At 42.0% G+C, this 27,998-nt stretch overlaps 1 protein-coding gene across 1 annotated transcript in view; it reads left to right on the top strand.

The window, feature by feature from the left end:
* Nucleotides 1–1,430: 1,430 nt before the first annotated feature.
* Nucleotides 1,431–27,998, top strand: part of TBCE (tubulin folding cofactor E) — a 47,618-nt gene continuing 21,050 nt past the window's right edge. Inside the window, exons 1-4 of the mRNA XM_006895380.1 lie at nt 1,431–1,530; nt 9,893–9,977; nt 19,303–19,488; nt 24,010–24,098. Of these exons, the coding sequence (XP_006895442.1) occupies nt 1,431–1,530; nt 9,893–9,977; nt 19,303–19,488; nt 24,010–24,098 (460 nt within the window). The remainder of the gene's footprint in view (nt 1,531–9,892; nt 9,978–19,302; nt 19,489–24,009; nt 24,099–27,998) is intronic.

Raw genomic sequence — 27,998 nt, 5'->3', positions numbered from 1 at the left:
CAAGTCCCTTTTTTTTGACTACTGATTCTTCCTGGCTCCCAGTTTTCACATCCTAGTCACCCCTTATTAGTAATGCATCTTGGTTACCTGTTCAGAAGCAAAGGGAAGAAATCAAGGAGCTGAATAGATTTCAAAGGACAACTTGGAAAGACAAGGCAAAGTATTATAATGAAATGTGCAAGGAGCTGGAGTCAGAAAATCAAAAGGGCCAAACTCGTTCAGCATTTCTTAAGCTGAAGGAACTAAAAGAACAAATTCAAGCCATAAGTTGTAATGCTTAAGGATGCTATAGGCAGACTATTGAATGATTCAGGAAGCATTAAAAAAAAGATGGAAGATGTGTACTGAGTCATTGTACCAAAAAGAAGGGGCTGATACAAGAATTTTAAGAAACAGCATATGATTGAGAGACAATGGTGATGGAGGAGGAAGTTTAGGCTGCTCTGAAGGACTTGGCAAAAAATAAAGCCCCAGGAATTGCTGGAATACCAGCTGATGTATTTCAATAACATTTAAAAAAAGGTGACCAGACAGAATGTGGAAATTATTGAATAATAACACGCATTAGCAAAATCCTGTTGAAGATTATCCAGAAACGGCTGGAACAGTACATTGACAGAGAACTACCAGAAATATAAGCAGGATTTAGAAGAGGTTATAATACTAGAGACATTATTGCCAATGTCAGATGCATCTTGGCAGAAAGCAAAGAGTACCAGAAGAATATCTTTCATTGATTATGCAAAATTTCCTCTGCTAGATTTGCCCAGGACTTGTCAGTTTTTTTATCCTCTCAGAGAACAGTCTTCTGGTTTTGTTGTCTTTTTCTGTTTATCTTTGCTCATTTTCTTCTGAAGATTTTGCTTGCTGTTATTTTCGTAATTGTCACTGATAGTAGAATGTTGTTAAATGTTGTCTGATTGACCATGACTCATACTGACCCTGTGAACAGCAGATTTGAGCCTCGCCCTCTCTTGTGCCATCCTCATCATCCCTGATACATCTGAGCCCATGGTTACAAACACTCTGCCACTTTATCTTGTTGAGGGTCCTCCTCTCTTTCATTGCCCTCCATCCACAGTGTTTCACCTTTATAAGTTTTGTTCCCTTTTTTTTTTTCATTTCCTTTCCTCTCCATCTACTTCAGTCAGTGGTAGAATAGATCAGTCATGTGATTTAAGCTGATGGGATTCAAGAAAATTGAAGCTATACCAGGTTATTAAAATATAATTAGATTGTAAAGTATGATACATAAACATTAAGTTAGTCTCTTCACCAAAATATAAAGATTAAATTGATAGCAAGCATTGTTCTGGAGAATCTCTACATGACATGATAAAACATTTTTAAAATGAACTTTATGAAATTTTTGTCACTGTTCCTATTTTATTCCTAGGTCTCCTTATAATTTGGATTTGGACTGTGTCATAATGAATGACACTCTGACAGAAGATGTCATTGGTAGAAGAGTTGACGTTAATGGAGAACTTGGAACAGTGCGTTTTTCTGGTGTTGTCCCTCCAGTAGCAGGTAGTTTTTTATATTTGGATTTATAGATATATAGATGGATATAGATAGGAATATTTGTTTATTCTGCAGCTGTTTCTATGTAGGCTTTTCAGTAATGTTTATATAAGACTAATTTTGATAATGTTGTTGTGAGGTGCCATCAAGTTGAGTACGATTCATAGCAACACTGTGGACAAAAGATCTGAACCCTGTTCTGTCCTGCGCCATCCTTACACTTCCTGACACACAAGAACCCATTGCAACACTCACCGTCTCGGTCTACCTGGTCAAGGGTCTTCCTCTCTGATTCTCCAGTCTTCCCAGTGTCATATCCTCTATGGGATAGCCCCTCTTAGCAACATGTCCGAAGTATGTGAGGTGAAGCCTTGTAATTTTTGCCTCCAAAGAGCACTCCAGCTGCACCCTTTCCAAGACATTATCTGTTGGTTCTCTTGGCTGTCCATGGGAGGATGTTCAGTGCTCTTCTCTACACCACAGCTAATTTATAGATGTTTCTTATGTGCAGTTGGTTTTAATTCTAAACTGCTTAATTATTTATTGTTGCTATTTTATATGAACCTGGAGAGAAGATAAGAGATACCCAAGCGTTGAGGACTCTCCTTCATTTGGTTGCTATGAGTCACCTGCGACTGGATGGCACTTAACAACAACAACATTTTATATGAAGTCAAACTGTTGTCAAGATTTTTAAAGACAACAGCAACTCATAGGCTCGTGAATCTAAATCTAAAAATTAGTTTACTCTATTAAACATTTCTTTTTAGTCAGTCTATGTGTATTTAGGAGGCACTGAAGATAGGCCTGACAATCTGCTTCTGAAATCAGCCCTTAATAATCTATGGTGCAGAGTTCCACCCTGTCATGAGTGGGGCCTCTATGGGTTGGATTAATCCATTTAAATGAATATACATGGCACTTAAATATAATTTAAATTGGCATACATTGTATTTTGTGTTACTTTGAATCAGATGAAATAATTTGGTATTTTTGTTTTTACGGCATATGCTTACTCACTCCCCATTTTTAGACATTAATTTCTATTTTAAAAGTAGTTTTTTGCTTGTTGAAAATAATGGCAAAATTCACACTAATGCAGCAATTTCTGCAGGTACTCTTGAGTGACAGGGATTACAATCTACTAGCTGTGCAGCCCGGTCCCCTTGGAAAGTCAAATCTGGAGCCAGAAGAAAAAGAGCGTGAGCCCCACGTGGACACTGCTTTTATTGGCCCCCAGGCTCCTACCTAGGCACCTGCGGGATGGCTTGGGGTTTGGCTCCCTTGCATTTCCGAGGAGAGGGTTTCTTCCTTGTCATTTTCACTGACAACTTATAATCAGATCTCAGCCTGAAAAATGGCCTTGAACAAGGGGGAGAGCCTGATGATGCCGCAGATAAGGCAGGGCTCAAATCTGTTGTTTATAGGGTCATTATGAGTCAGTGTTGACTCCTAGCACTTAACAACAACAACAACAACAACATAGTCTGACCTTTATAAATAAATGCTTCTAGTAGTCTTGGTTTTGGTGGGCAGGATGGTGCTATCTGCATAATGAGTTTCCCCCTAAACCTCAAACTGCATTCTTCTTTCTGTAGCTCAGTTTCTTGCATTGTTTCATTTACATGTCAGGTAAAAGGATACAATCATATTGGATAAATTTGTTCAGTGTACTTGTTAGGTGAAAGGACACAACCATACTGGATACGTTTTCCAATTGTAAAGCATGTAGTACCCCCTTGAATGACTACTTCTGTGTGCAGGTTTCACTTGAGGACAATTAAGTATTCTAGGATGTTCTTTCTTTATAATGCCATCCATAATTTATTAGGATCCACACAGTGGATTACCATTGCTTAGGCAGTGAAACATAAGGAAACATCTTTCTGGTGTCCTCAGGTTTTGGCTGTGACCCATCTGGCATCACCTCTTATTCCTTCTTTCACATCTCTGTCTGAATCTTCTGTGAACTTAAGACACTCCTCTGCTGGTGCATGGCTGCAGGGCTGCAGGCTTGTTTGAATTATCTTCAGCAAAAGTTTGCTAGCATGTGATGTTAATGATATTATTTGATAATTTCCACATTCTGTTTAATTGTCTTTCTTTGGAATAATATGACGCTTTTCTACTTAGATGGCCAAGTGGCAATATTGCACATTTTCTTGGCAGAGAAAGTAGGTGCTTCCAATCTTGTATCCATTTGTTGAAGCATCTCAGTTGGTATTCTGTTACTGAAGACTTTTTTTTAGCCAGTATCTTCAGTAATGCACGTCATTGTGTTAAGTGCTCTCAAGTAGACTAGTGAACAGTGGATCTGAATCCTGCCTATCCTGTGCCATACTCATCATCTCTGATATGCTGTAGCCTATTATTACAGTCATTGTACTGATCCATCTTGTTGAGGGTCTTCTCTTTCTCTGACCTTCCACCTTTCCCTTCATGATACCCTTTCCCAAGGACTGTTAATAACATGTCCAGAGTAGGTAAGATGAAATTTCACTATTCTGGCATCCAAAGAGTACTTTGTACTTTTTATAAGATATTTATTTATCTTTTTGGCAGTCCCTGGTATATTGAGCAGTCTTTCTCCAACCTCACAACTCAAAAAAAATCAGTTCTTCTTCTGTCATTCTTATTCATCAGCCAAGTGTCAGCTGCATAGCAAGTAATTGAAAAGATTATGGTTTGCATCAGTTGCATCTTATTTTTCAAATTGACGTCATTGCTTTTCAGCACTTTTGAGAGGACCCCGACAACCTTCCCAATACAGTACAGTCTTTTGATTTCCTGGCTGCTGGTGCCTAGAGTGTTGTTTGTGAATATAGGCAAGGTGAAATCATTGACAGTTGCTATCTCTTCATTTGTTGTGATGTTGTTTGTTTTCCCAATAGTGAAAGTTTGTCTTCTTGATGTGAAGATGTAACCCATATTAAAAAGTCTATAGTCTTTGATCCTTTGCAGCAAATGTTTCAAGTCCTCCTCACTTTGAGCAAGCAAGGTTGTGTCATCTGCATAACACAGGTTGCTGATAGTTGTTGATTGCGCTGCCACATTCTTTATATAGTTCAGCTTCTCAAAGGATATGTTGAGCATATGATTGTGTAGTGGATACTTGAACCTGAAGACAGGAGAGGTGAGACAGTAAACAAGTGTTTTGCAATTGTAAGATGGTACGCCATCCTATGATAGAGTCGATATGAGTCGTCTGTGACTCGACAGTACCTAACAACAAGAAGAAGAGAGCTCAGTTGGCCTAGTGGATAGAAAGTTATGTTACCAAGCCAAAGGTTGGTGATTTTAATCTGGCCTGGTTTTAATTGTTTTTGGTCAAACTTTCTTCTAAGTGGTATAGCACTGGCCTGTCCACTTGCTGTACAGAGGTAACTTGTGGTCACTGTGAAGCTGAACACTATGACACTGATGTACCAAATATGATAATAGTTACCCATGGTGGACAGTGTTCGGTGGAACTCCCTGATTAAAACAAGCTTGGGGAAAAAAATAAAAAATAAAAAAAACAAGCTTGGAAGCAGAAGTGGCATCCACTTCCTAAATGACTTGCCTCCGGCAACTCTTATGAATGTGGAGAAATGATGAAAGTTATACAAGTGTTCAGGTCTTTCGTTCTTAGGGTCTCTATGAGTCATCTACAACTTGATGGCACCTACCAACAACAATGCCATACTAAGAAGGAGTTTTAAATAGCATACTATTTAAAACTTGACTTGACTTTTGGATTAGGGAGAACTGAATTTGAACTTGTGTGATTGAGTGCAGATTATTCTACCTAAGTTTAGTATAAATAATGTTTATATAGATATTTTCTTTTTTAATTATGATTTGAGTAAAGGTTTACAAAGCAAATGAATTTTTCACTCAACTCACACATATTTTGTTCAGTAATATTAGTTTGAATACCCTCAGTGTGCTGACACATTTCCCACTTCCTTCCTGTAACTCTGATTTCAGTTAATCCTGCAGTGGTAGTGTCCTGCTCATCTTCCTTACTGGATGGAGCCTTTACCTTTTGCCTGTCTTAATACATGCCTATTTATCTATTTACTCCTTTTTACTCCCCTCTCTATCCTTTCCCATCGTGGGAACTATCCAGGAATGACTGTGTGTAACAGTCCTTTTTGTGACTAACTTCTCTTGGCATAGTGTCCTCTCGAGGGATCCATCCATGTTATGCTGTGTTCTGAGAATTCTTTATTGTTTTTAAGGGATGCTTTCATCATAATGTGTTGTGTGAATGTGCTTAGTGCCCCATGTGTTGCTGGACACTTGAGTTGTTTTCTTTTTGTTATAAATCATACTTCAGGAGACAAGGATGTGAATAATGTCGGTGTTGCAGCTTGCTTTTCTCTGGGATCCTTAGTTGTGGGGTTGCTGGATCGAATGGTATTTCTATTCTCATCTTGCTAAGAAAGTGCTAAACTGCTTTCCATAGTGGTTGCACCATTTTACATTGTGGCCAGCAGTGTTTGAGAGACTTCTAGTCTCTCTACACCCTTGCTAGCATTTGTTATTTGGTGTCTTATTAAACATTGCTGTTTTTGCCAGGGTGAAAGTTTATCTCATTGTTGTTTTGATTTGTAAATCTCTAATAGTTAATGATCTTATCCACTTCTTCCTCACTCCTATCTTGTCCATTTATTTTTAATATTTTTTTTTCATGGTTGCACATTTTCTTACCTCCTCCCATCCTCCCTCCACCAGCTCACTCTGTAGTACACCCTTTGTTCCAGAGTATTGTCTCATATATATAATGCCTAATTATATATTCCTTTCGGACAGTTCTTCCCCTTATCTGTTTTAATGCAGTGTTCATTATCTATCCACTCTTTCTTCATTCTCTCCCCAGTCCCTCTCATATCTCTCCTATTTTATAACAGTGTTGCTATTTTATAACAGTGGTGGTATGCAGTGTTTGTCCTTTTGTGACTGAGAGATTTCACTCAGCATAATGTCCTCCAGGGTCACCCATGTTGTGTAATATTTTACAAGTTCCTTGTTTTTCAGTGCTACGTAATATTCCATATATGAATGTATGATGCTTTTTTCTATCCATTCACTTGTATTGCTTCGCTAATGTGAACAAAACAGCGATAAACGTGTGTGCATACATCTGTTTGAGTTGTGGCTCTGGTTTCTTTAGGGTTTATTCCCAGTAGTGGAATTGCTGGGTCAAATGGTATCTCTATTTCCAGCTTTTTGAGAAAGTGCCATACCACCTTGCATAGTATAGTGGCTGACCATTTTTACAATCCCACCCACAGTGAATAAGGGTTCCAGTCTCTCCACAGCCTCGCCACATTTGTTGTTTGCTGCCCTGTTGAACTGTGCTATTGTTCCTGGTATTGTGTGTCTGTTCATGTCCTTTGTGCATTCTGTAATTGGATTTTTTTGCCTTTTTCTTGTTGAATTTTTGAGTTTTCTGTTATGTTTGAGATGAAGCCCAGCCAAATAGGTTCTGCGTGTAAAGATTTAATTTTTAGGTGGCCTCAGTCATCACGCTTGTCTTCCATTGGCTGTTCGTTTTTAGTTCTAATTGATAGTGTGTTCACACCACTGATAGTGCTTCTAAGTATTTTCTGTGATGATTGTTATAGTCTTGGGTTTTATGTTTGGTTCTTGACCTATCTTGAGTTAGTTTTTGTATATGATGTGAAGTGTGAGTCTTGTTTCAATTTTCTGTAAATAATTACCCGATTTTACAAGGCTGTCTTTCCCCATCACTGGATTGCCTCTCTTTGTAAAACCTCAGTGTACAGGTTCCAGCCTGTTTTGATGACTGTGGCTGTGTAGTGGATCTTCTTCCTCAGTATCTCTGCTTCTCTAGGGTCTCCTTCCTTTCCATAGAAAGATGGTAATTACTTTTCTCCCTTGAAGAATGATGACAAGATCTAGATTAGGATTTGCTTTATATCTTTAGATTGCTTTTTGTGATATTGACATCTTTATAATATTAAGTCTTCTATTCCATAAATCACCAATTTTGACCCCACATTTCTCCTCATAGAGCCCAGCCTCCCGGATAATCTGTTCTGCATATAGGTTGAAAAGGTATGGAGATAGGATGCATCCCTGGCATACGCCCTTCCCAATTTTGAGCCATGCAGTGTTCCCTTGCTCTGTTCTGACGACTGCCTCCTGGTCCAAGTATAAGTTTCGCATTAGAACGATCAAGTGTTCTGGGATTCCCATTCTTCTCAGAGTCAGCCATAGTTTGTTATGATCTACACAGATAGACATTCCTCTGGTATTCCCTGCTTTCAGCCAAGATCCATCTAACATCAGCTACAATATCTCTAGTACCACGACCCCTTCCAAACCCAGCCTGGACTTCTGGTAGTTCTCTGTTGATGTGCTGTTCCAGTCGTTTTTGGATAATCTTCAGTAAAATCTTGCTTGCATGTGAAATCAGTGAGATTGTTCTGTAGTTGACACAACCCTGCTTGCTGAAACTGAAGAGGACCTGAAGCGCCTGCTGCAGAGTGTCAAGTCAAGGACTGTAGCCTACAATATGGATTGAGGCTCAATGTCAAGAAGACAAAGATTCTCACCACTGGACCAATTGGCAGCATCAGGATGGATGGTGAAGAGATTGAGATTGTACACAGCTTTAGTTTGCTTGGCTCCATAGTCAACAGTCTTGGCACCAGCAGCCAGGAAATTAAAAGGCACATTGCATGGGAAAGTCTGCTGTTAGGGACCTCTCCAAAGTACTGAAGAGCAATGGTGTCTCTCTGGAGACTAAGGTGCGTCTGATACAGGCCATGGTCTTCGCAATCACTTGTTATGCATCAGAGAGTTGGACAGTGACCAAGGAGGATAGAAGGAGAATTGATGCCTTTGAGCTGTGGTGCTGGAGAAGAGTATTGAGAATACCATGGACTGCTAGGAAAACAAACAGATTTGTCCTGGAAAGGGTTAAACCGGGTGGCTCCTTGGAGGCAAGGATTCTGAGGCTCCGTCTAACATACTTTGGACATGTTGTGAGGAGAGACCGGTCCTTGGAGAGGGACATCATGCTTGGGAGGGTGGAGGGACAGCGCAGGAGAGGAAGGCCCTCTATGAGGTGGATTGATTCAGTGACTGGGATAATTGGGATGGGAGTGTCAGAGACAGTGCGGTTGGCACAGGACAGAGCGGAGTTTAGGGCTGTTGTACATAGGGTCGCTGTGAGTCACAAGAGACTCGACGGCACATAACAACAACAACATTCCATAAACACGATATATTCTCATTTGTGTAGGTCTGCTTGGTGTCTTGTAGTTTTGTTTTGTAGTTTTCTTTGTGTAGGTCTTATGTTGCTGGTTGGACTTATTTCTGTATATTTAATCTTCTGATGCCTCTTGTAAATGACATTGTTTTTCCAGTTTGTTTTTTAGACTTACCCTTTTTAATGCAGAGCAGACTGTCTTGTATTGGCTTTCATATCGAGGTTATGCTTGCTTCATAGATAAATTCAGGAGGGCTCCATTTTCCTTCCTTTATTCTGAAATGGAGTGGAATCTATTTCAGTAATCTATGCTGTAACTTTTTTTGATAGGGAATGTTTTCATGATACGATGTTCTTTTTTCTTTTATGGTGAATCTGCTCAAATATCCTCCTCTTGTCCATGTTAGTTTAAGTGGACAGTAAGCTTCTAAAATTTGTCTGTTTCTTCTAGGTTTCCAGATCTATTGGAGTACAGTTATTCATAGTATTCTGCTATTATTGCTATTATTTCCATTGATTAGAGATTTTTTATTTTATAAAATATTATAGATCTAGTACTGAAAATATCTGTGCCCATGAAGTAGTAAACAGAATAATACCTTCTTTACATAGATGAAGTGGCTGTCATTCCTTAACATTGCATGAGATAATATAAGAGAAGTTCCTGGTTCTTAAAAAGTTCTCAAGTGGCTGTCATTCCTTAACATTGCATGAGATAATATAAGAGAAGTTCCTGGTTCTTAAAAAGTTCTCAGTAAATGTTAGTCATTGTTATTTCTCATATTTATGTTTTTTGTTGCCCTTTTGAATCAAACATGCTGTTATATTTGGTGATTGAAATAGGATAAAGTGAACTGGGGGTGGTGGAGAGGAGGGCAGGGAGAAAAATACAACAGTGAATGTATGGAAATCCAAAATCTCTGTAAATGTTCATTAAAATTAATAAAATTAAATTAAAAGAAAAAAAAAGAAATAGGATAAAGTTATCCTTCTCAAAAGACACATCCCCCTTCCCCCATGGTCCCCCCCCAGCAGTGGTGTGGATGTGACATGATTTCCATATAAATTGTATTTACTTCCAGAGCAGTGAAAGTATTGCCTGTATCACCACTTGCTGCTCATTGATTTTTCTCCTTGTGCCAGGACTCTGGTTAGGAGTAGAATGGGACAAGCCTGAGAGAGGAAAGCACGATGGGAGCCATCAAGGGACTGTGTATTTTAAATGCAGGTAACTTTTTATTATGAATTGCTGTAGTCATTTACTCAAGGTAATATTTTTATTATATTTTTAATAATTTTTTTATTTTGTGATTTTAATGAAAGTTAACAGAAAAGGTGGATTTTCATTCATTCATTGTTGCATGTTTTCCTCCCTCCTGCTCCTGTCCTCCTACCATAGTTCACTTGCTTTTTTTTTTAATATTCATTCAGTGTTGCACAATTTCCTCTTCCCACCCCAGTCCTCTTTGCAATGTACCTTTTATTGAGGACTGTTGTCTTAGTTTGTGTTTATCTATAAATGCTCAAGAGAGTTTGAACAGTCCAAAGGATCAAAGACATAAACTTTAGTAAAACTTAGGGTGAGACATGGTGGCCATCTGTACCTCCATTGCTTGAGCTTAAGCTTCATTTTGGCCTGTGTAATGCCTTGGAGTTAACTTCCAGATAAAAATGACACAATTCATCTAACTCCCGGTGTTCATTAAAGCTATCACAGTAGTAATGATGAAAATAACACTTCTAGCAGCAGCGGTGCAGAAAATAGTATAATTCTGATCCCAGGGCACCAAAGTAAGTCCAGATTACAAATGCAGTTAATGAAAAGCAGATTGTATTTGCAGATTATATGTGAAAATGACTCCTCCACTATTTTGTCTTCCACCTGGTCTGAAAGTTTTGCTGAGCCAGGATCCTGGCAGGTCTCAGAAATATTCATGGCAGCACTTCAACAGCAGCAGCCAGGCAGAAGTTAGGATAATAATGAGAAGAGGAATAAAAGGTTGTCGAGAGGTGCCTGAGCGTTTACATATATTTTTTTAAATTTTTTATTATTATTTTTTATGTGTGTACTGTCAAATCGGATCTGACTGGTATAGGAGGCGATTGTTCCTCCTCCTTCAGCAGAGCATCTGGTGAATTTGAACCACACACCTCTGGGATTGCAGTGCAGCTTCTTGCCACTGGCCACCAGAGCTTGTCTGCATGTATTATTATAGATTTTGTTGATGTAAAATTTTATGTGTAATAATGTTACATGTCTATTCCATTTTGAGATAGTTCTGGACAAGTCTCCAAATAACATCATAGAAATAGTAAAGAGGAAAAATTGTTATTTTGAGGACTCAGGTTTGCCTTGACCCAAGTAAGGGTGTTTTCAGTAAGTCTCTTTTCATGGAAAAGAGCGTTGATGCCTTTGAATTAATGGTGTAGGTGAAAAATACTGATGAAACCATGAACTGCCAGAAGAACAAATCTGTCTTGTAGGAGTTACAGCCAGTATGTTTCTTAGAAACAAAGAGGATGAGACTTCATCTCATGGACTTTGGACATGTTATCAGGAGATACCAGATCCAGGAAGACTTTGTACCTGGGAAAATAGCAAGAAGGAGGAATTAGTGGACTCAAACATAGTTGGGGTTGTGTTTATGCTGTAGAACCAGACAGCATGTCGTGTTCTGCATGGGGCTTGCAGTGGGTGGCACCTCCCAGCAATAGCTCAGCTCAGTCATAAAGGGAGCACTGGGCCATACATGTCGAGGGCTGCTGCTGGGCTGTAGGAAAGGAATTTAAATTGTGCTTCCTGTTGTTAATCCATGTATTTTTATTCATTAGAACATGGCCTCAACTAGGTAAAGATTTTATTCCTATGTTAGAGTTTTAATTAGACAAACATATTACACCACATATGTTTGCTGTTAAGTGTCTAAAAATATATTGTTAATAAACATATGTACGTCTTTGTTTTTATGACATTCACATTTATGACATTATGAATATTTTGATCTTTTAAAATATATTGATTTACTTGAGTACTAACTCATAATTACAAGATATACAAATCAGGAAAAAGTGTTTTGCCACAGAAGACATTTTCTTCTTGTTTAGATGTTATTTTAATGATGCTCAAGCGTCAAAATTGTCAGATCACAGATATTTGTATGGCAAAATAATGATGTCTTCATTATATATAAATAAGCAAAACCTGAGTTAAAATCTGTTATATTACTGTAGAACTCTGACAAAAATTTCTCTGTCTTCATTACTGTCTCTTCAGAAGCGTATCTTAATATCAACCAATTTGTCAGACATATAATAGCGTAATTATGCCTTTGACACGTAAACATGATAAGAATTCCTTTGCCTTGTGTTTTGAGAACAAATTGGCAGGATATACTGAATGGGGTCTTGGTGTGCACAGCTTCTGAAGTCTCCTATCTTGGGTTGCCATGGATGAGGGTTTTCATGTGGGGTTTGGCCCTTTACTAGTCAGAACTGTAGAGTGGACAGTGCACTTATCAAGGCCTGGCCTGTCTGTCCATTCTTCTCCAGTGTACTTCTCTCTCCAGCCAGTCCAGCTCATCTTGACCTCACAGAATTCCAGTAATAGAATAACGTTTGCATGCTTCTGGCATCTAGTTTGGGAGCCCTGGTGGTATAGTGCTTAAGCATCTGACTTCTGACTGAGTGGTCAGCAGTTTGCCCCACTGGAGAATGATGCGGCAGCCTGCTTTTGTAAAGGTTACAGCCTCACAACCCTTTGGGGCATCTGTGATCTGCCTGTGTGAGTCACACACATGTCGTTGGCATATAGGGACAATGGCTTTTGCTTTAACAGTGATCTTAAAATAGACAGGCTTTAATCTGCTGAGTAACTGTTGTTACACTGAGTTTACAGTGTCTGTGTATTTTGTTACATTTATTGCTTTAATTCTTTTAGGTTGTTATAGCAAGTATTTCTTTAATTAAACTCCGCATTTGGTACTGAGTTATGGTTGCAGCATGAGAAACTGAAATGAGTCTAGGCTGTCCTCAGAGATTTCTCCCTCATCTTTCAAGTCTTAATAAGTTTGATCCCACATCTTGAAAGAGCAGAATGCTCAAGGCAGGTGTTTGCCACTACATCAGTTAAGTTACAGGTCCCATTTTTTCACTAGGTAAATGAAACTGTGCTGGAAAAAGATACTATACTTGACACTTTGGAATTGACTTATCGCCGGCCTTCTAGTGGGTTTTTGGAAGATGTAAATCACACAGGAGGAGAGTACTCTTAATTTTTTATTTATAATTTAAAAAATACTTTTTTATTTCTCTCCCTAGCTAAACCCTACATGTTACTTCTCTAAGGAAAACCAATACTAGTACCAGCATACCTGTTTCATACACGAGACTTTCTTATTTCTCTCCCTAGCTATGCCCTACATGTTACTTCTCTAAGGAAAACCAATACTAGTACCAGCATACCTGTTTCATACACGAGACTTTCACTACAGGGAAGAATGAGTCTCCTTCAAAGAAGCTAGTAGATCGGAACCACTTGTCTTTGGATTAGCAGTGCAGCTCCTTATCACCAGGACACCAGAGCTTTAAGACCACCCTAGAAAGATCAAAGAGGTCTTTTCAGAGGCCTAGCATCTGAGGGAGCTAGGGCAACTTAGTGGTAAACGACTGTGCTGCCAATGTAAAGACAGGTGGTTTGTACCCACCAACCTCTTCACGGACGAAAGATTGACTGTCTCCTCCTGTGTGATTTACTGCCGAAAACCCACTGGAGGGTCAGTTATGGGTTGGTTCCAAGTCAACGCTATACCACAACAAAAAGTAATAGCATTTTAATATAACTGACTAATCATCTGACCAGTTAAAATGAAGTGCCCTATCCAATAACATACTTTGTTGTTGTTGTTGTTAAGTGCCACTGAGTCGCCTGTGATTCAGAGCAACCCTGTGTACCATAGCCCTAAACCCTGCTCTATCCTGTGCCAATCTTATTGTCTCTGACAGACCTACTCCCATCACCCTAGTCACTGAATCAATCCATCTCATCGAGGATCTTCCTCTCTTTCTCTGTCCCTCCACCCTCCCAAGCGTGATGCCCTTCTCCAAGGACTGGTCTCTCCTTACAGAATGTCCAAAGTATGTCAGGTGAAGCTTCAGAATCCTTGCCTCCAAGGAGCAGCCTGGCCTCATCCTCTCTAGGATGAACCTGTTTGTTCTCTTAACCGTCCATGGTATATTCAGTCCTCTTCGCCAACACCACAGCTCAAAGGCATCAGTTCTCCTATCATCCCTAGTCATTTTCCAGCTTTCTTATTCATAGCAAGTAATTGCAAAGACTGTGGCCTGGATCAGATGCACTTTAGTCTCCAGAATGACATCGTTGCTCTTCAGTACTTTGGAGAGGTCTCTTGACAGCAGATTTTCCCAATGCATTTTGTCTTCTACTTTCTTGGCTGCTAGTATCAAGAGTGTTGACTGTGGAGGCAAGCAAACTAAAGCTGTTAATAATCTCAGTCTCTTCGTATGATACTGCCAATCATCTCACTGGTGAAAATCTTTGTCTTCTTGACATTGAACTTCAATCCATATTGAAGACTGTAGTCCTTGACCATCTGCAGCAAGCGCTTCAGGTCCTCCTCAGTTTCAGCAAGCGGGGTTGTGTTATCTGCATAACACAGATTGTTGATGAGTCTTCCTCCAATCCTGATGCCACATTCCTCTTCATCAAGCCCAGCCTCCCAGATAATCTGTTCTGTATATAGACTGAGAAGGTATGGAGATAAGACACATCCCTGGCATACACCCAACTGTACCTCTTTAACAAAACTGTTCTGTTGTACATGGGGCTGCTACAAGTTGAGAGGGGACTAGACAATATCTAACAACAACACACTCCCACTCCCACCTGCCAGCCCCAGATAACCTCTACCCTATTTTCCGTCTGTAGGTATTTACCTATTGGAAGTATTTAATATAAAATTAATCATACTGTATTTGTCCTTGGCTTTTTTTACTTAATATGTTTTCAGGGTTGACCCAAGTCAGAGTATGTATTCATTCCATCTTTTCATGGCTAAATAAGCGTATAATGTATTTTGTTTATCTATTCATCTGTTGGTGACTCTTCATTATTTGGGTATTGTGAATAACACTGCAATGCACATTACTAGTATTTAACTCCCTGCTTTCAGTATGTCCAGCATGCAAGTGCTAGGTCACATGCTAATCTGTTTCATTTTCTAACTGTTAAATTATTTCCCATGGTGGGAAAAAATTTTATATTTTACATTTTAATGGTAAAACAATTTTATCATTTTACATTCTAACAATAAGCAAGAGCTGTGTTTTCTAAAAACAGTGTGTGCATTTGCTCTCTGCCTTCCTTAAATCCTTATGTTGTTGTTACATGCCCTCGAGTTAGAGTGAGAATGGGCTGACGGCTGGCCTTCCAGTGAGTTTTTCAGGGGCTGTAAATCACAAGGGAGGAGATTGCCCATCTTTGTTTGGCAGAGCAGCTGGTGGATTTGGACTGCTTGTGCCTTTGGGTCACAGCTACTCCTTAAATATCCAAGAGGCTGTGCAGAGTAATAGATAGCATTGTTACCTTTTCCCCGAAAACCAACCTCCTTATCTAGCAAGTGCTGAACAAAACAAGTCATTCAGTCCTGAAGGAGTCACCATACACTCGTAAGTTATGTTGTGGGACCCTCGTCCCGCTTCTCTACCTGCTTTAGAAGGAAGTGTGGACACCTGACATCACTGTTCTCATCGAGTTGGTTCTGACTGACAGTGCTCCTACTTGTAACACAAGGAGTCACTGTCTGGCTTGCTGCCACTCCAACAGGCTGTGCTGTGCTGAAGTCCACTGTTGGCGCCTTGTCAAGCCTCCTCGTAAATGGCCTTCTTTTTTGTTGACAGTCCACTTTACCAACCATGATGTCCTTTATGCAGGGACAGATCCCTCCTGGTCACATGCCCAAAGTTTGTGAGGTGAAGTCAGACCATCTTTGTTACGGAGGAGTGTTCTTGGCTGCACTTACTCTGAGGTACATTTCCTGTTCATTTTACAGTCCACAGTACAGTCTTTGCTAGTAAAATTTATCAGGGTCCATAAAGATGTCTTTCTCTCTCTAGCTTTGCTGTTCTGGGCTGGATGACCTATAATGCTACCTAAAAATTCCTGCCAGCACTGAGCGCATCTTTGCTTTTAGTATGGGAGGCCAAGTGGTATTTGTTTGATCTCACATAACACCTCGTACCATGCTCTGCTTGCATTACAATCACATACGCAGGCACACACGTGCTTATTGAGTAAACAGTATCTAGCAGCAATCTCTTTGAGCCATGGTCCATCTCACGTCAGCAGTGCTATCCCTGGTGCCACGGCCTCTTTTGAATGCTGATTGAAGTTCTAGCAACTCCTTGTCTCTGCCCTTTGACGTGTTTCCTGATCATCTTCAGCAGATTTTACTTGTGATACTATGCTATTGTTTGACAATTTCCTCATTGTATTAGATCAACTTTTTATGGATTGGATGAAAGCAGAGAATACCAGAAAGAGGTTTACTTGTCTTTTACTGATTATGCAAGAGCATTTGACTAGATGGAGCATAACAAATATTGGGTAATAGTAACACATGTGGGACTCCCAGAACACTAAATTGTGCTTATGGGAAACCTATACAGAACCAAGAAATGCTGTCCAAACAGAATAAGGGAATACTACAGTGTTTCAAATAAAATGTGTCAAGGCTATATCCTTTCTCCATACCTATTCAGTCTATATGCTGATAAAATAATGTAAGAAGCTGGACTGTCAGAAGAATGTGGCATCAAGACTGGAGGAAGACTTCATCAATAAACTGAGTTATAAAGATGATACAGTGTTACTTGCTCAAAGTGTAGAGGACTTAAAACACCTGCTGCAGAAGAGCAAAGACTACAGTGTTCAGTGTGGATTATATTTCAACATCAAGGAACAAAAATCCTCACCACTGGACCAATAGACATTATCATGATAGATGGAGAAAAGATGCAGAGACCTCTCTAAAGTACTCAAGAGCAACGATGTCAGTCTAGAGACTAAGGTGCACCTGAGGCAGGCCACAGTCTCTGCAGTTACTTGCTATGCATCAGAGAGCTGACAGTGACTAAGGATGATAGGAGGATTGATGCCTTTAAGCTGTGGTGCTGGAGTATTGAATATACCATGGACGGCTAAGAGAACAAACAGGTTCATCCTAGAGAGGGTGAGGCCAGGCTGCTCCTTGGAGGCAAGGATTCTGAAGCTTCATCTGATACACTTTGGAAATGTTGCAAAGCGGAATCAGTCCTTGGAGAGGGATGTCATGCTTAGAAGGGTAGAGGGACAGTGCAGGAGAGGAAGACCCTCAATGACATGGATTGATTCAGTGTCTGGGGTAACGGGGGTAGGTGTATGAGAGGTATGATTGGCACAGGATTGCAGGAGGTTTAGGCATGTTGTACATAGGGTCTATGAGTTGCAGGTGACTCGATGGCACATAACAATAACAACAACACACACAAGATACATACCATTTAGCTGTGAATAAACATAAGATCTGTAATAAAATGTAATAGAAAATCAAAGACCATAACCTAGACAGAGATTTGCAATCTTCTTCAGAAAAGCTATCTTTGGCTTGGACCATAATATTTTATTTAAAAATTAATGTTCCCTGATTGTTTTACTTCGTGCAGATTCTCTCAGCAGTGTGGCTTCTGCATTCTTTCTTAGTCTTTGTAGATATTTACAAGATGTGCAGACTTATGATAGGGCAGTAGTGTCAACACTTTTCCACCAATCTTACCCATCTAGGCCCTCGCTCAGAATCTGCTACTTTGTGGGATACATTCCAGGCCTGCAGTTCGTAAACCTTCTCTTTTATTTTGGATGGAAATAAAATATTTTTAGAACAAAATATGTAGTGTGACAAAGGACATGAGTCACACGGACCTGTGCTGCTGCTGTGCATTCCGGTGGAGTCAGAACTGACTCAGTGAGCCTCCAGTGGGTTTTCAGATGTGGTAAATCACACCAGGAAGAGATTGCCTATCTTTCTCCTGTGCAACAGCTGGTGGCAGCACAATTCCTTACGCACTAGACCCTTACTAGGCTTCCTTACTGAACTGTAGTAGTAGGATTTTATTTTTCCAAAATTATGCCACATTAATATATATTAATATTAATTAATGTTAATACAATATTATCTATTCCTTGGAAGCAGAAGTAGCATCCACTTCCTAAATATCATGCCTCCGGAAACTCTACGAACTTTGATAAATGTCAACAGTTGTAGAGGGGCTTCAGGCCTTTTGTTCATAGGGTCACTGTGAGTCGTGCTTGACTCGAAGGCAATCAACAACAACAACTATATATATTGGTCTTTATTAAGTAGAAAAAAATGTTTATCACTTTACGGTTGTTACAGATCCGTGACCAAAACATCACTTCTTACAGTACTTCAAAATTGAGAAATTATTAGACCAACAGTAGGTCTCACAAGACCATGACTTAAGAAGTGCTGAGATTGAATGACCTGAGAGGCTTGGATTTCTGGCAAAGGCTGAGATTCAGTGCTGTCTGGCTGGGCCTGAGTCACAGACACCCTCTTTTGGGTTATCCATCTTTGTGGAAGGTGACTGCCCAGTTATCTTTTGAGGACTGCCTGGTAGATTCAGACTACCAGACAAGTCAGCCTTTTGCTTTTCACTGTAGCAGGGCGATGCTGCTCATGATATATTGAAATAGAATTTTTATTTCAAGAAATCTTGACAGACATTATTATTACAAGTTGCTGAAATGTTTAGTGGGACTCCCTCCCATGTACTTTTTTAGCCCCATAGTTAAGCTTTTCAGGTCATTTGAATAAAAGGATTTGCTGCAGCATCATGTCACCTACAGGTCTTTTTATTTCTTTGTGTTCATATATAGTGTTTGCTTTGTGTGAACGTGATTTCTGTGTAGTTATGTTCCTTTTTTACAAATACTAACTTTTTTGTGGGTAGTGTTACCAGTATTGTGGCTGGAATTTTGTAATAACTGCAGTAATATTCTGCATCTGTTTAGTTTACCTAATATTTATTATCCATCTTGCCATTGTGTCTAGAATTCCTCAATTACAAATAATGCTATTATGTAAAATCTTGGTGTGATATTAGTTTTTATTTTTAAATTATGACAAAACCTCTAGGAGTAGATAAACTCAACCTTGCCAATCATTATTTCAATTTCCCATTACTTAATTATATGCCATTATTCTAATCATTGGTGAAGTAGTCTCCTCCATGTCTTAATTGTCTTACATGAGATATTGTTCTATCCCTTTTGATTTTATATTCTTCATAACTGTTTATGGTTATACCTTTTCCTCTGGGATATCTTTTCCCCTTTTATGTTGTTGTTGTTATTGGTAATTTTTTTTAGCACGCAGACATTTTGGGAAACTTTGGACCAATGCATTTGTAGGTTGGTGACTTCCTGGAGGACAGAGGACAGTACTTGTTGCTAAGTGCCACTTCTTTCCTGTTTCCAGGCATCCAACAGGAGGATCCTTTATCCGCCCCAACAAGGCAAATTTTGGAGTTGACTTTCTCACTGCAGTGGAGCACCGCTATGTGTTAGAGGATGAGCCAGATGAGGAAAGGAAAGAGCAGGTTCTTAAAATTGGAAACAAGCTTGTTGAGACTGTTGGTTTTGACTCAATTGCAAAACAGCAAAGGTGAGTAGCGGTGGCAACTTCCATGGTTCCGTCAGAGTTCTGGTTTAAAGTTCTCTTCAACATGTGCTGCATGCTCATGGGCTCCAACATGGCTCATCCTTTCTACCCAGTGAGCCAAAGGGTTGCTATTCAAGGGAATTAGAAGATTGTTTTCCACAGGACGAATGGATTTTCGGGATTACAGTTGAATATTGATCTGCCCCCTGTAATAGATGTACACTTTATGAAGTATCATAGAATGCAGTCCTACCGCAGACATACCCAGGCTGAACTTTGGAGCATAGGCTCCAGGATTTTGCTTTTAAGTACTCCAAATGAAGACTTACCAGTTTGAAGAGCATTTAATATCAGTTAAGCCAGCACTTGAATCCTCTGGTGGTGCAATAGTTTAAGCATTCCACGGGTAGCCAAAACGTTGATGGTCCAAACCCACCAGCCATTCTGTGGGATAAAGTTGCAGCACTTGGCCTTTGTGAAGACCTCCAGCCTTAGAAACCCCGAGGGCAGTTCTGCTTTGTCCTGCAGGGTCACCATGACTTGCAGTCCACTCGCCAGCAGTAGGTAAACAACATCCTCTTTCCCTGAAATCCCCTGTAACTTGTTACTCTCTGTTATACTCATTCAGGTGAACTGTCAGAACCGAAGGCCTGGAAGCTTATACACACAAATAATCAACCATACAAGGCCTTTGTAGGAAGTGTGGATTTAGGGGGTGTGTTATGACCCCTGGTGGTGATTGAAGGGAGTTGATTTGCAAAAACATTTGCAAATGTCTCTACTCACTCCTGTTCAATGACTTTTGACTCAGTGACCCTCCGCTGGGCTTCCCAGCCGGCCATGCCATCAGGAGGAGACTACCCATCTTTCTCCTGAGGTGCTACTGATGACTTTGAACAGCCAGGGTTGTGCAGCAGTTAACTCCCCACTGGCCACACCCCCAAAGGCCTGCCCATTTTTATTTTCAGTTTGTTGTTTGAACCCCGGACATCTGACTCCAGATTCTATGGTCTCAGCTAGTTACTGTTATACATTGTCTCTCTTAAAGAAAAGAGACTAGATTTTGTATACTTATACAGTGACAAAAAAAAGTTGGGCTGAAGCCCAACTTTAGTAGAAGTTACACCTTGTCTTTATCTTTGGAGAAAGTTCCCTGGGGTATTGTCTTTTTGTTGTTGATTGCCATTTAGTCAAGCATGACTCACATCAACCCTATGAACAAAAGGCCTAAAGCCTTTCTATAACTATTGTCATTTATCAAAGTTCCTAGAGTTTCCAGAGGCATGTTGTTTAGGAAGTGGTTGCCACTCCTGCTTCTAAACCTGTCTTAAACTGGGAGCTCCACCAGACACTGTCCACCATGGGTAACTGTTACGGCATTTGACACCCCAGCGGCTCAGCATCACAGCAAACCCAGATTACTTCAGTGCAGCAAATTGACAGAAGAACATATTACTTAGAAGAATGTTCCTCCGAAATACAATAACAACTGACTTTTAAATACAAAGGTCCTGCCGAAGGTCTTGTTGACTCTAAACAAGAGGCTTAAATAAAAAAAACACAAAAAACAAAAAAAACCAAAACACCACAAAACCTAATATAGAATGTTGTTGTTGTTAAGTGCCGTTGAGTCTCCTGCGATGTATAGCAACCCTGTATAGTAGTAGCTCTGAACCCTTCCCTGTCCTGAGCCAGTCTCACTAATTCTGACACACCAACCCCCATCACCACAGTTACTGTATCAGTCCATCTCATCCGGGGTTGCCCTCTCTGGTACTGTCCGTCCACCCTTCCAAGCATGATGCCCTTCTCCAAGGACTGGTCTCTCCTGGCCACGTGCCCAAAGTGTGTGAGACAGAGCTTCAGAATCTTAGCCTCCAAGGAGAGAATTGGAACAATCTAAATGTCAGCAGAGGTGTGAATAAAGGAATTGTTTATGTGGTTAAACTTATAACGTGTAAAAGTGAATGTTTCAGAGTGAATGCGTCGCCATAGCTGCATGTCTCTGTTGAACAGTATGTTCAGTGTATAATTGAGAAGAGGTTGTGAATGGCTATATAGACTATCATATCCAGTTTCCATATACAGAGATACTACTTTTACTTAGCTTGAACCCTTTGTTATCAAGTGGGAATGACCCTTTCATGGACTTTTGGAGGCTGTGTATCACACAGGAGATTGCCCATCTTTCTCTCGAGTGGGCAACTGGTGGATTCAGCCCGGCAGAGAAGCGCAGACTTTAGTTTAGCGGCAAAACTCTGTGTGGACTATGCCAACAGAGCACCCTACACGTTTTTTAGGGATAGGAAAATAAGTAGTAAAAGTATGGCAGAGTGCTTCAGATTAACTGAATATTGAATATAGATAGCATTCTATAGTGTCTGAGGAGGGCACTGGGTGGCTGCAATCTGTCTGTTAGTAGTATTGAACCAAGAGCCCAGCACCAGGGGTTGGAGGAGTGTGTGCCCTTCTCAGGCCCAAGGAGCACTTCTTGCCTCTTCTGACCTCAGGCAGTTGCTGGGAGTCCCTGTCCTTCGTTGCCTAGCAGCTTCATCTCTCCAGTCTCTGGCTTGCCTTCTCTTCTGTGTGTGTGTGTCACTGTGTACCCTTACCTTTTCTTCTAAGCACTCCAGTCGTATTGAGCTTAGGATCAGACTGTGCAAATGCCATGGCAGGGATAGTCTGACCCCTACTCTCCTCACAAGGGGAATGAGCGAGCATGACCATCAGCATCAGCCTGTTGTGACTTCTGTGAGTCAGGGAGCATGTGTACCTCCTCTCTTCAGCCTGTGGGCTAGTTCTTACACAACTGTCCTCCATAGGTTTCTCTCCTCACCCGGGTCTGGAGGTCCACTGCGGTGGTCAGAGAATGGATTATGTACAGTTCATGATTATGGCTCCTTCTGTTGGCCTGCTTCTTGGCCTTGGTCACAGGTAGACCTCTCCCTAATCCTCCACATCTCACCTTAGAGTCACCCTGGCTTCTGCTCTACTTGGGCAAGTGCCAAATGTCTCTCTAGCACCACTAGTGAGTGCCAGAGCCACCCTGCTCTACTGGTGGGCATCAGCCTGGCACTCTTACCCTGGATGGGGGCAAGTGGGGCTCAGTTTGCCAAGTGCCTGGAGGCACCACTGTGCTGGTGGGCCTCAGCCTGGGTGGGGGTGTCCGGGCCTTAGTCTTTCTCAGTCTCTGCTGTACTTGACACGGCTTCATGCCACCATGTGCTGTCACCAGTGTTTGAGCTGTCACCTGTGTCAAGGAGGTTTTCACCTCAGGGGCTTTGGTTCAGAGAACCTGCTCCATTCCCAGCTCTTCTTTCTTGGGGATGCTAAGGCCCCTTTCTGCTTTGGGATTGGCTCCTTTTTTAAAAAAAAAAATCTTTGAAAGAATCCAGAACGATTTTGTGAAAAATCGTAGGATTTAATGTAAAAGCTCCCTATTTTAAATATTGGATCAAATTTTTTTTAATTAATGAAAGTTTACAGAGACTTAGGGTTTCCAGTCATTCATTGTTGCACTTTCCTCCCTATCCATCCCCTCCCCCCATTCATTCTTCTCCTTGAAAAGAAAAAAAGAAACTCTTTCATTGTTATGCAGTTCCTCTCCCCAAGTCCACTCCACTATTCAGCCTTCACTCTGGACTCTATAATGACAAGAATACCCATTCATATATCCCTTTTTAACAGTTCTCTCCCTCATCTCTTTCAGTGCAATATACATCATTCCTCCCCACCTTTTCTGTTTTCCCTCACTCTTGATGTCCCGTTTTAAAACAGTGGCCCTATGCAATACTTGTCTTTTTGTGACAGATATTTCACTCAGCATAATGTCCTCCAGGGTCATCCATTTTGCATTATATTGCATGAGTTCCTTGTTTCTCAGTGCATCATAGTATTCCATTGTGTGAATATACCAGAGCTTTTCTATCCATTCATTTGTTGATGGGCACTTGGGTTGTTTCCAGCTCTTTGCTATTGCGCACAAAAGCCACAGTAAACATGGGTGTGCAGGGATTGGCTCTTTTAAGACTAATGGGATGGCAGAACTGACCAGTCCCCTTTCAAATAGTTCTTTTGCATTATTAGCAAGCTGTCCAATCCCTGTGGTGGGGCACAAACACCTTTTTAGCATAGTTCCACCCAGCTGTGTAAGAGGCAGAAGATCCGCTGGAGAGATCACTGTTAAGTCATTCCCTTCCTGCAGCCCTAAAGTGGTGTGGCGACTTTAACTGATGACTTGTGCAGAGACCCAGTTTTCCAGATAGGGGTGCATTTAAAGGAACTAGGGGCTAGGACTTCAGCTTAGCTTTTTAGGGACACAATTCAGCACACACAGGAGAGGATACAGAAAAGTCCAGTTATATTTGTCCTACTTTGTTTCATACTGGGTGTGGTTACCGGTGTTTGTCATATTATTTTGGATGCCTTTTTGTATGTCTGAGATGCTTTGTAAGTTTTTAAAGAGCCCGTGGCTTAAACTGTATTTATTTATGTGCACATGTGAACTATGTGTTTCTCATGCAGTCAGTTGAGCAAGTTGCAAGAAGTCTCTCTGAGGAGCTGTGCGGTCAGTTGTGCTGGTGAAGGAGGAAGAATTGCTGACGCGTGTCCTAGTATCCTTTTCACGGACTGTTTTTTCCTGGAACCCTTGGCGTTGTTTTGTTTTGTTTTGCTGACCTTGGCTTTGATCTTAAGACTTGCCCCTCACTGTTACCCATCTCAATCTGAGTTCTATCTTCAGTGTCCAGTCTTCCGGGCCTGTTTCCACATGACAGCTCAGCTTTGCATTGTCAGCTGATGTCCACATGGATGATTTTCTCCTTAGCCCTGCATGTATCACCGTGAAACGTTGTGGCTCGCTCTGGCCATTGAGATGCGGTGGGTGCTGCCGGGTGCGGCTGGCTAGTGAGATGCAGTGGATATAGCTTGCCAGTGAAGATACAGTGGGTGCTGCTCGCCAGTGAGATGCAGTGGGTGCTTCTGGGTGGGGCTGGCAAGAGAGATGCAGTGGGTGCTGCTGGCTAGTGAGATGCAGTGGGTGCTGATGGGTGGGGCTGGCCAGTGAGATGCAGTAAAAATGTTCTCTGGGTGACATTTTACACGAGAGTTAGCAGTTCACGACTGTTTTTCCTGAGTAAGATGATGCCATGGGGCACTTTTCACTGCCCAGACAGCACAGATCCCCCAACCACATGCTCATGCTTGATCCCCTCAGCCCTGGGTAGCCATTGGGAACTGGGGTGGCTGGAGCATCCTGGCCGATCGTCTCTGCTGTGGGCACCTCAACCATGCTGCTCAACCCAGCATGCCACACACATCATTTTCTTTGGAGGTTTGTTATCCCTGAGTTAGAAGAATTGAGTACAGGTGGATGAGCCCCAGAGAGGTCTGGAACATTCCCTATTTTCTTTGGCCTGCTGTTATCCAGGCTCTGAAAACCAGGAATTGGGTGTTTTGAGGCTTATTTCCCACACCTAAGAAAAGATGTCGCAAACAACTCGACGGCACATACAACAACAACAAAGAAAAGATGGATGGTTTGGGAATGTAGATAATTTGGGTAACCAGAGTTGTCAGCTGTGTATGTGAGAATCCTTACACTGTTTGTTTATATTGTTCTTTCCTGGAAGAAAAAGTGCCCCAAAGTTTGTAGAAAGGAGACATGGAGATAATGAGGTCACACCTGATGCTTGCAGGTATAGTGATGGATGAGCTGTGTGGTTGGTTCCTGATGAAATTCCTGCCCAGAATTGGAGGAGTGCGGCCTGTAGTTAGTCCCCTCTTTCTCCTCCTCTTGGTTGGTGGGGCTTCAAGGCTGCAGTGAACTTCTGCTGTTGTCATTGTGTTTGAAATCCTCAGACCCCTTCATGGAAGAAGCATGCCTCCTCATGCTTGCTCACCTGTGATGTGGAACAGAGTGGAAAGTGGAGTGTGTCTGCAGAATCAAGACTCTGTCTGCCAGGCTGTCCTGAACTCTTGTGGGTGTGGGCTAGGGTAGATAACTACATCAGTTCATGTTACATCGTTCACAGTTAAATTCAGGGTGTAGATAGCCTGTGTGCTGTGTGTTTTTAATAGATCGACTGTCATAATACCCAGAAACACCTATCTTGTACTTGAAAGTGTGAGTGAGAGATGGATTATTGGGCTGAAAAACCCTTCTCTCCAGCCAAGGAGTTGGAGCCAGCGGTGTTGAGGGAAATGAAGGTGGCTGACTGTGAGGCTTGGGTGCACTCGGCGACACAGCGCAGTCTGAGGAGCAGCTGTCATGAAGGGGCCATGTGAGCTGTGCTGCCCACTCTCTCGTGAGGTCCTTGAAGAGCTTGTGAGGACGGAGCGTGGGGCCGCTCCAGTGGAGAACAGTGTCTGCTGGTCTTCAAATGTGTTCCTGGTGCCCAGCATTCTAGCCAGTGGAGAGAGGATGCCCACTCATCTTCACATGTGTTCCCAGTGCCCAGCATTCTAATCAGTGGATAGAGGGTGTCCACTCATCTTAGAATCCATTCCCAATACCCAGCATTCTGGCCAGTGGAGGGGAGATGCCCCCTCATCTTAGAATATGTTCCCAGTGCTCAGCGTTCTGCTCTTTGGAAGAGGGTGCCTGCTGAACTTCAAATGTGTTCCTGATGCCCAGCATTCAGGCCAGTGGAGGGGGAGATGCCCACTCATCTTAGAATGTGTTCTTGGTGCCCAGCGTTCTGGCCAGTTCTGAGGGCATGCCCACTCAGCTTTGAATTTGTTCCCTGTGCCCAACATTCTAGTCAATGGAGAAAGGGTGACCACTGAACTTCAGATGTTTTCCCAGTGCCCAGCATTCTGGTCAGTGGAGAACAAGTGTCCACTGGGCTTCAAATGTGTTCCTAGTGCCCTGGTCAGTGGAGAGGGAGAGCCTACCCGGCTTTGAATGTGTCCCACTGCCCAGTGTTCTGGTCAGTGGAGAGAGAGAGCCCACCCAGCTTTGAATGTGGCCCAATGCCCCGTGTTCTGGTTGGTGGAGAGAGCGAGCCTGCCCAGCTTTGAATGTGTCCTAATGCTCAGCATTTTAGTCAGTAGAGAGGGAGAGCCCACCTAGCTTTGAAAGTGTCTTAGTGCCTAGTGTTCTGGTCAATGGAGGGGGAGAGCTCACCTGGCTTTGAATGCATCCTGGTGCTTGGTGTCATGGCTTCATTTTCACCTTTCCCCCTTAGTTTGAGAGGACATGTTCTTGGTGATGGTGGCAGACACGCAGGCTGGTTAGTGACGGCTCTGGATGCACAGGTCAGAAATTACAGATTCCCTTCACTCCATGCTTCTAAGCCTGCTGGCGCATCCTGCCAGACACTGTATCCCAGCCTACCCCTGGCTGTGTCAGCTCCGTCTCTGCTCATCCCTTGTTTCCCTGCAGTCTGTGGTACACCCCTCACAATATGCAACACTGCCTGGGTCAGTCAGTGACCAGTAGGGACTTCACAGTGGTTGACTAGGTCCCATGTGCCGGACCAGATCCCAGTGGTCTTGACGTGCCCCTCTCCACGCTGCAGCTTTTGTCTGTTTAATAGACTAAACCTAACTCCAGGCTCTTCCTCTTGTTATTCAGCATAGAATGTTCTAGAACATGATGATTCCTCAGTTCTTCCTGGAAGTAATACAGAAAGTGGTCCCCTAACTTGGTGTACTGTACACCCCTGTTCACTCCTCTTCTGCTGTCACTCTGATCTCTGGCAGTTCATACATGGTATTTGGCTGGTGCTCTGTTCCCTGACGGAGACAGTGTTTTATTCTTTGCTGCATTTCTGGGCCTCAGTAATGATTGATAATTGAAAATTATTAATTTCTAAATAATCTGACTGATGTTTATGAGCTTCCTGTAAGGGGTCCAGTTCATGCTCTACACAGCTCTGTCTCTGCGCAGCAGGGATTCTGCTCAGCTGTCCCTTACCCTGGTGACATGTCCTTCCTGGTGACAATGTCCTCCTCAGTGACCGTGTCCTCCCTGGTGACCACACTTTCCCTGGTGACTGTGTCCTCCTTAGTGACCATGTCCTCCCCGGTGACCATGCCCTTCCCCATCACCATGCCCTCCCCAGTGACAGTGTCCTCTGGTGACCGTGTCCTTGACGGCACAGTCCTCATTCATCTCCAGTCACTGTGTTTCCCACAGTGCACAAGCCCTCTCTCCCAGGTCCCTCCCCTTCCCTTTTCTCTGATTCTTATACTGTGGACAGTGAGTGTCTAACTTACTCATGACCTTCTGAATCACCAGATTTCTTAGCAATTTAGAATTTTTGTTTGTGGCTTCCTGAGTGATTAGTTTTAGTGTTAGAGCCTGCTTTATTCCTGAGGGAGTCTCTGGTGAGGAACTTTCTAGCCCTAAGCAGTGCCTAGGGCCAGGTCTGTGGTGCAGTGCACCCTTGGGGCTCAGAAAACTAGCATCACTGTCTGTCTGTCTTGTGTTACTGAATGATGGAGTGGCTGGGGTGACGTTGGTCCTTACTCTCTGACTGTAGCTCTTTGTCTCTAGGTTGCAAACATGA

The sequence above is a fragment of the Elephantulus edwardii genome, unplaced genomic scaffold, assembly GCF_000299155.1.
Source record: "Elephantulus edwardii isolate Elephantulus edwardi_28Jun2011 unplaced genomic scaffold, EleEdw1.0 scaffold00166, whole genome shotgun sequence".
NCBI lineage: Eukaryota > Metazoa > Chordata > Mammalia > Macroscelidea > Macroscelididae > Elephantulus > Elephantulus edwardii.
This window is presented reverse-complemented; position numbering and strand designations above follow the sequence as displayed.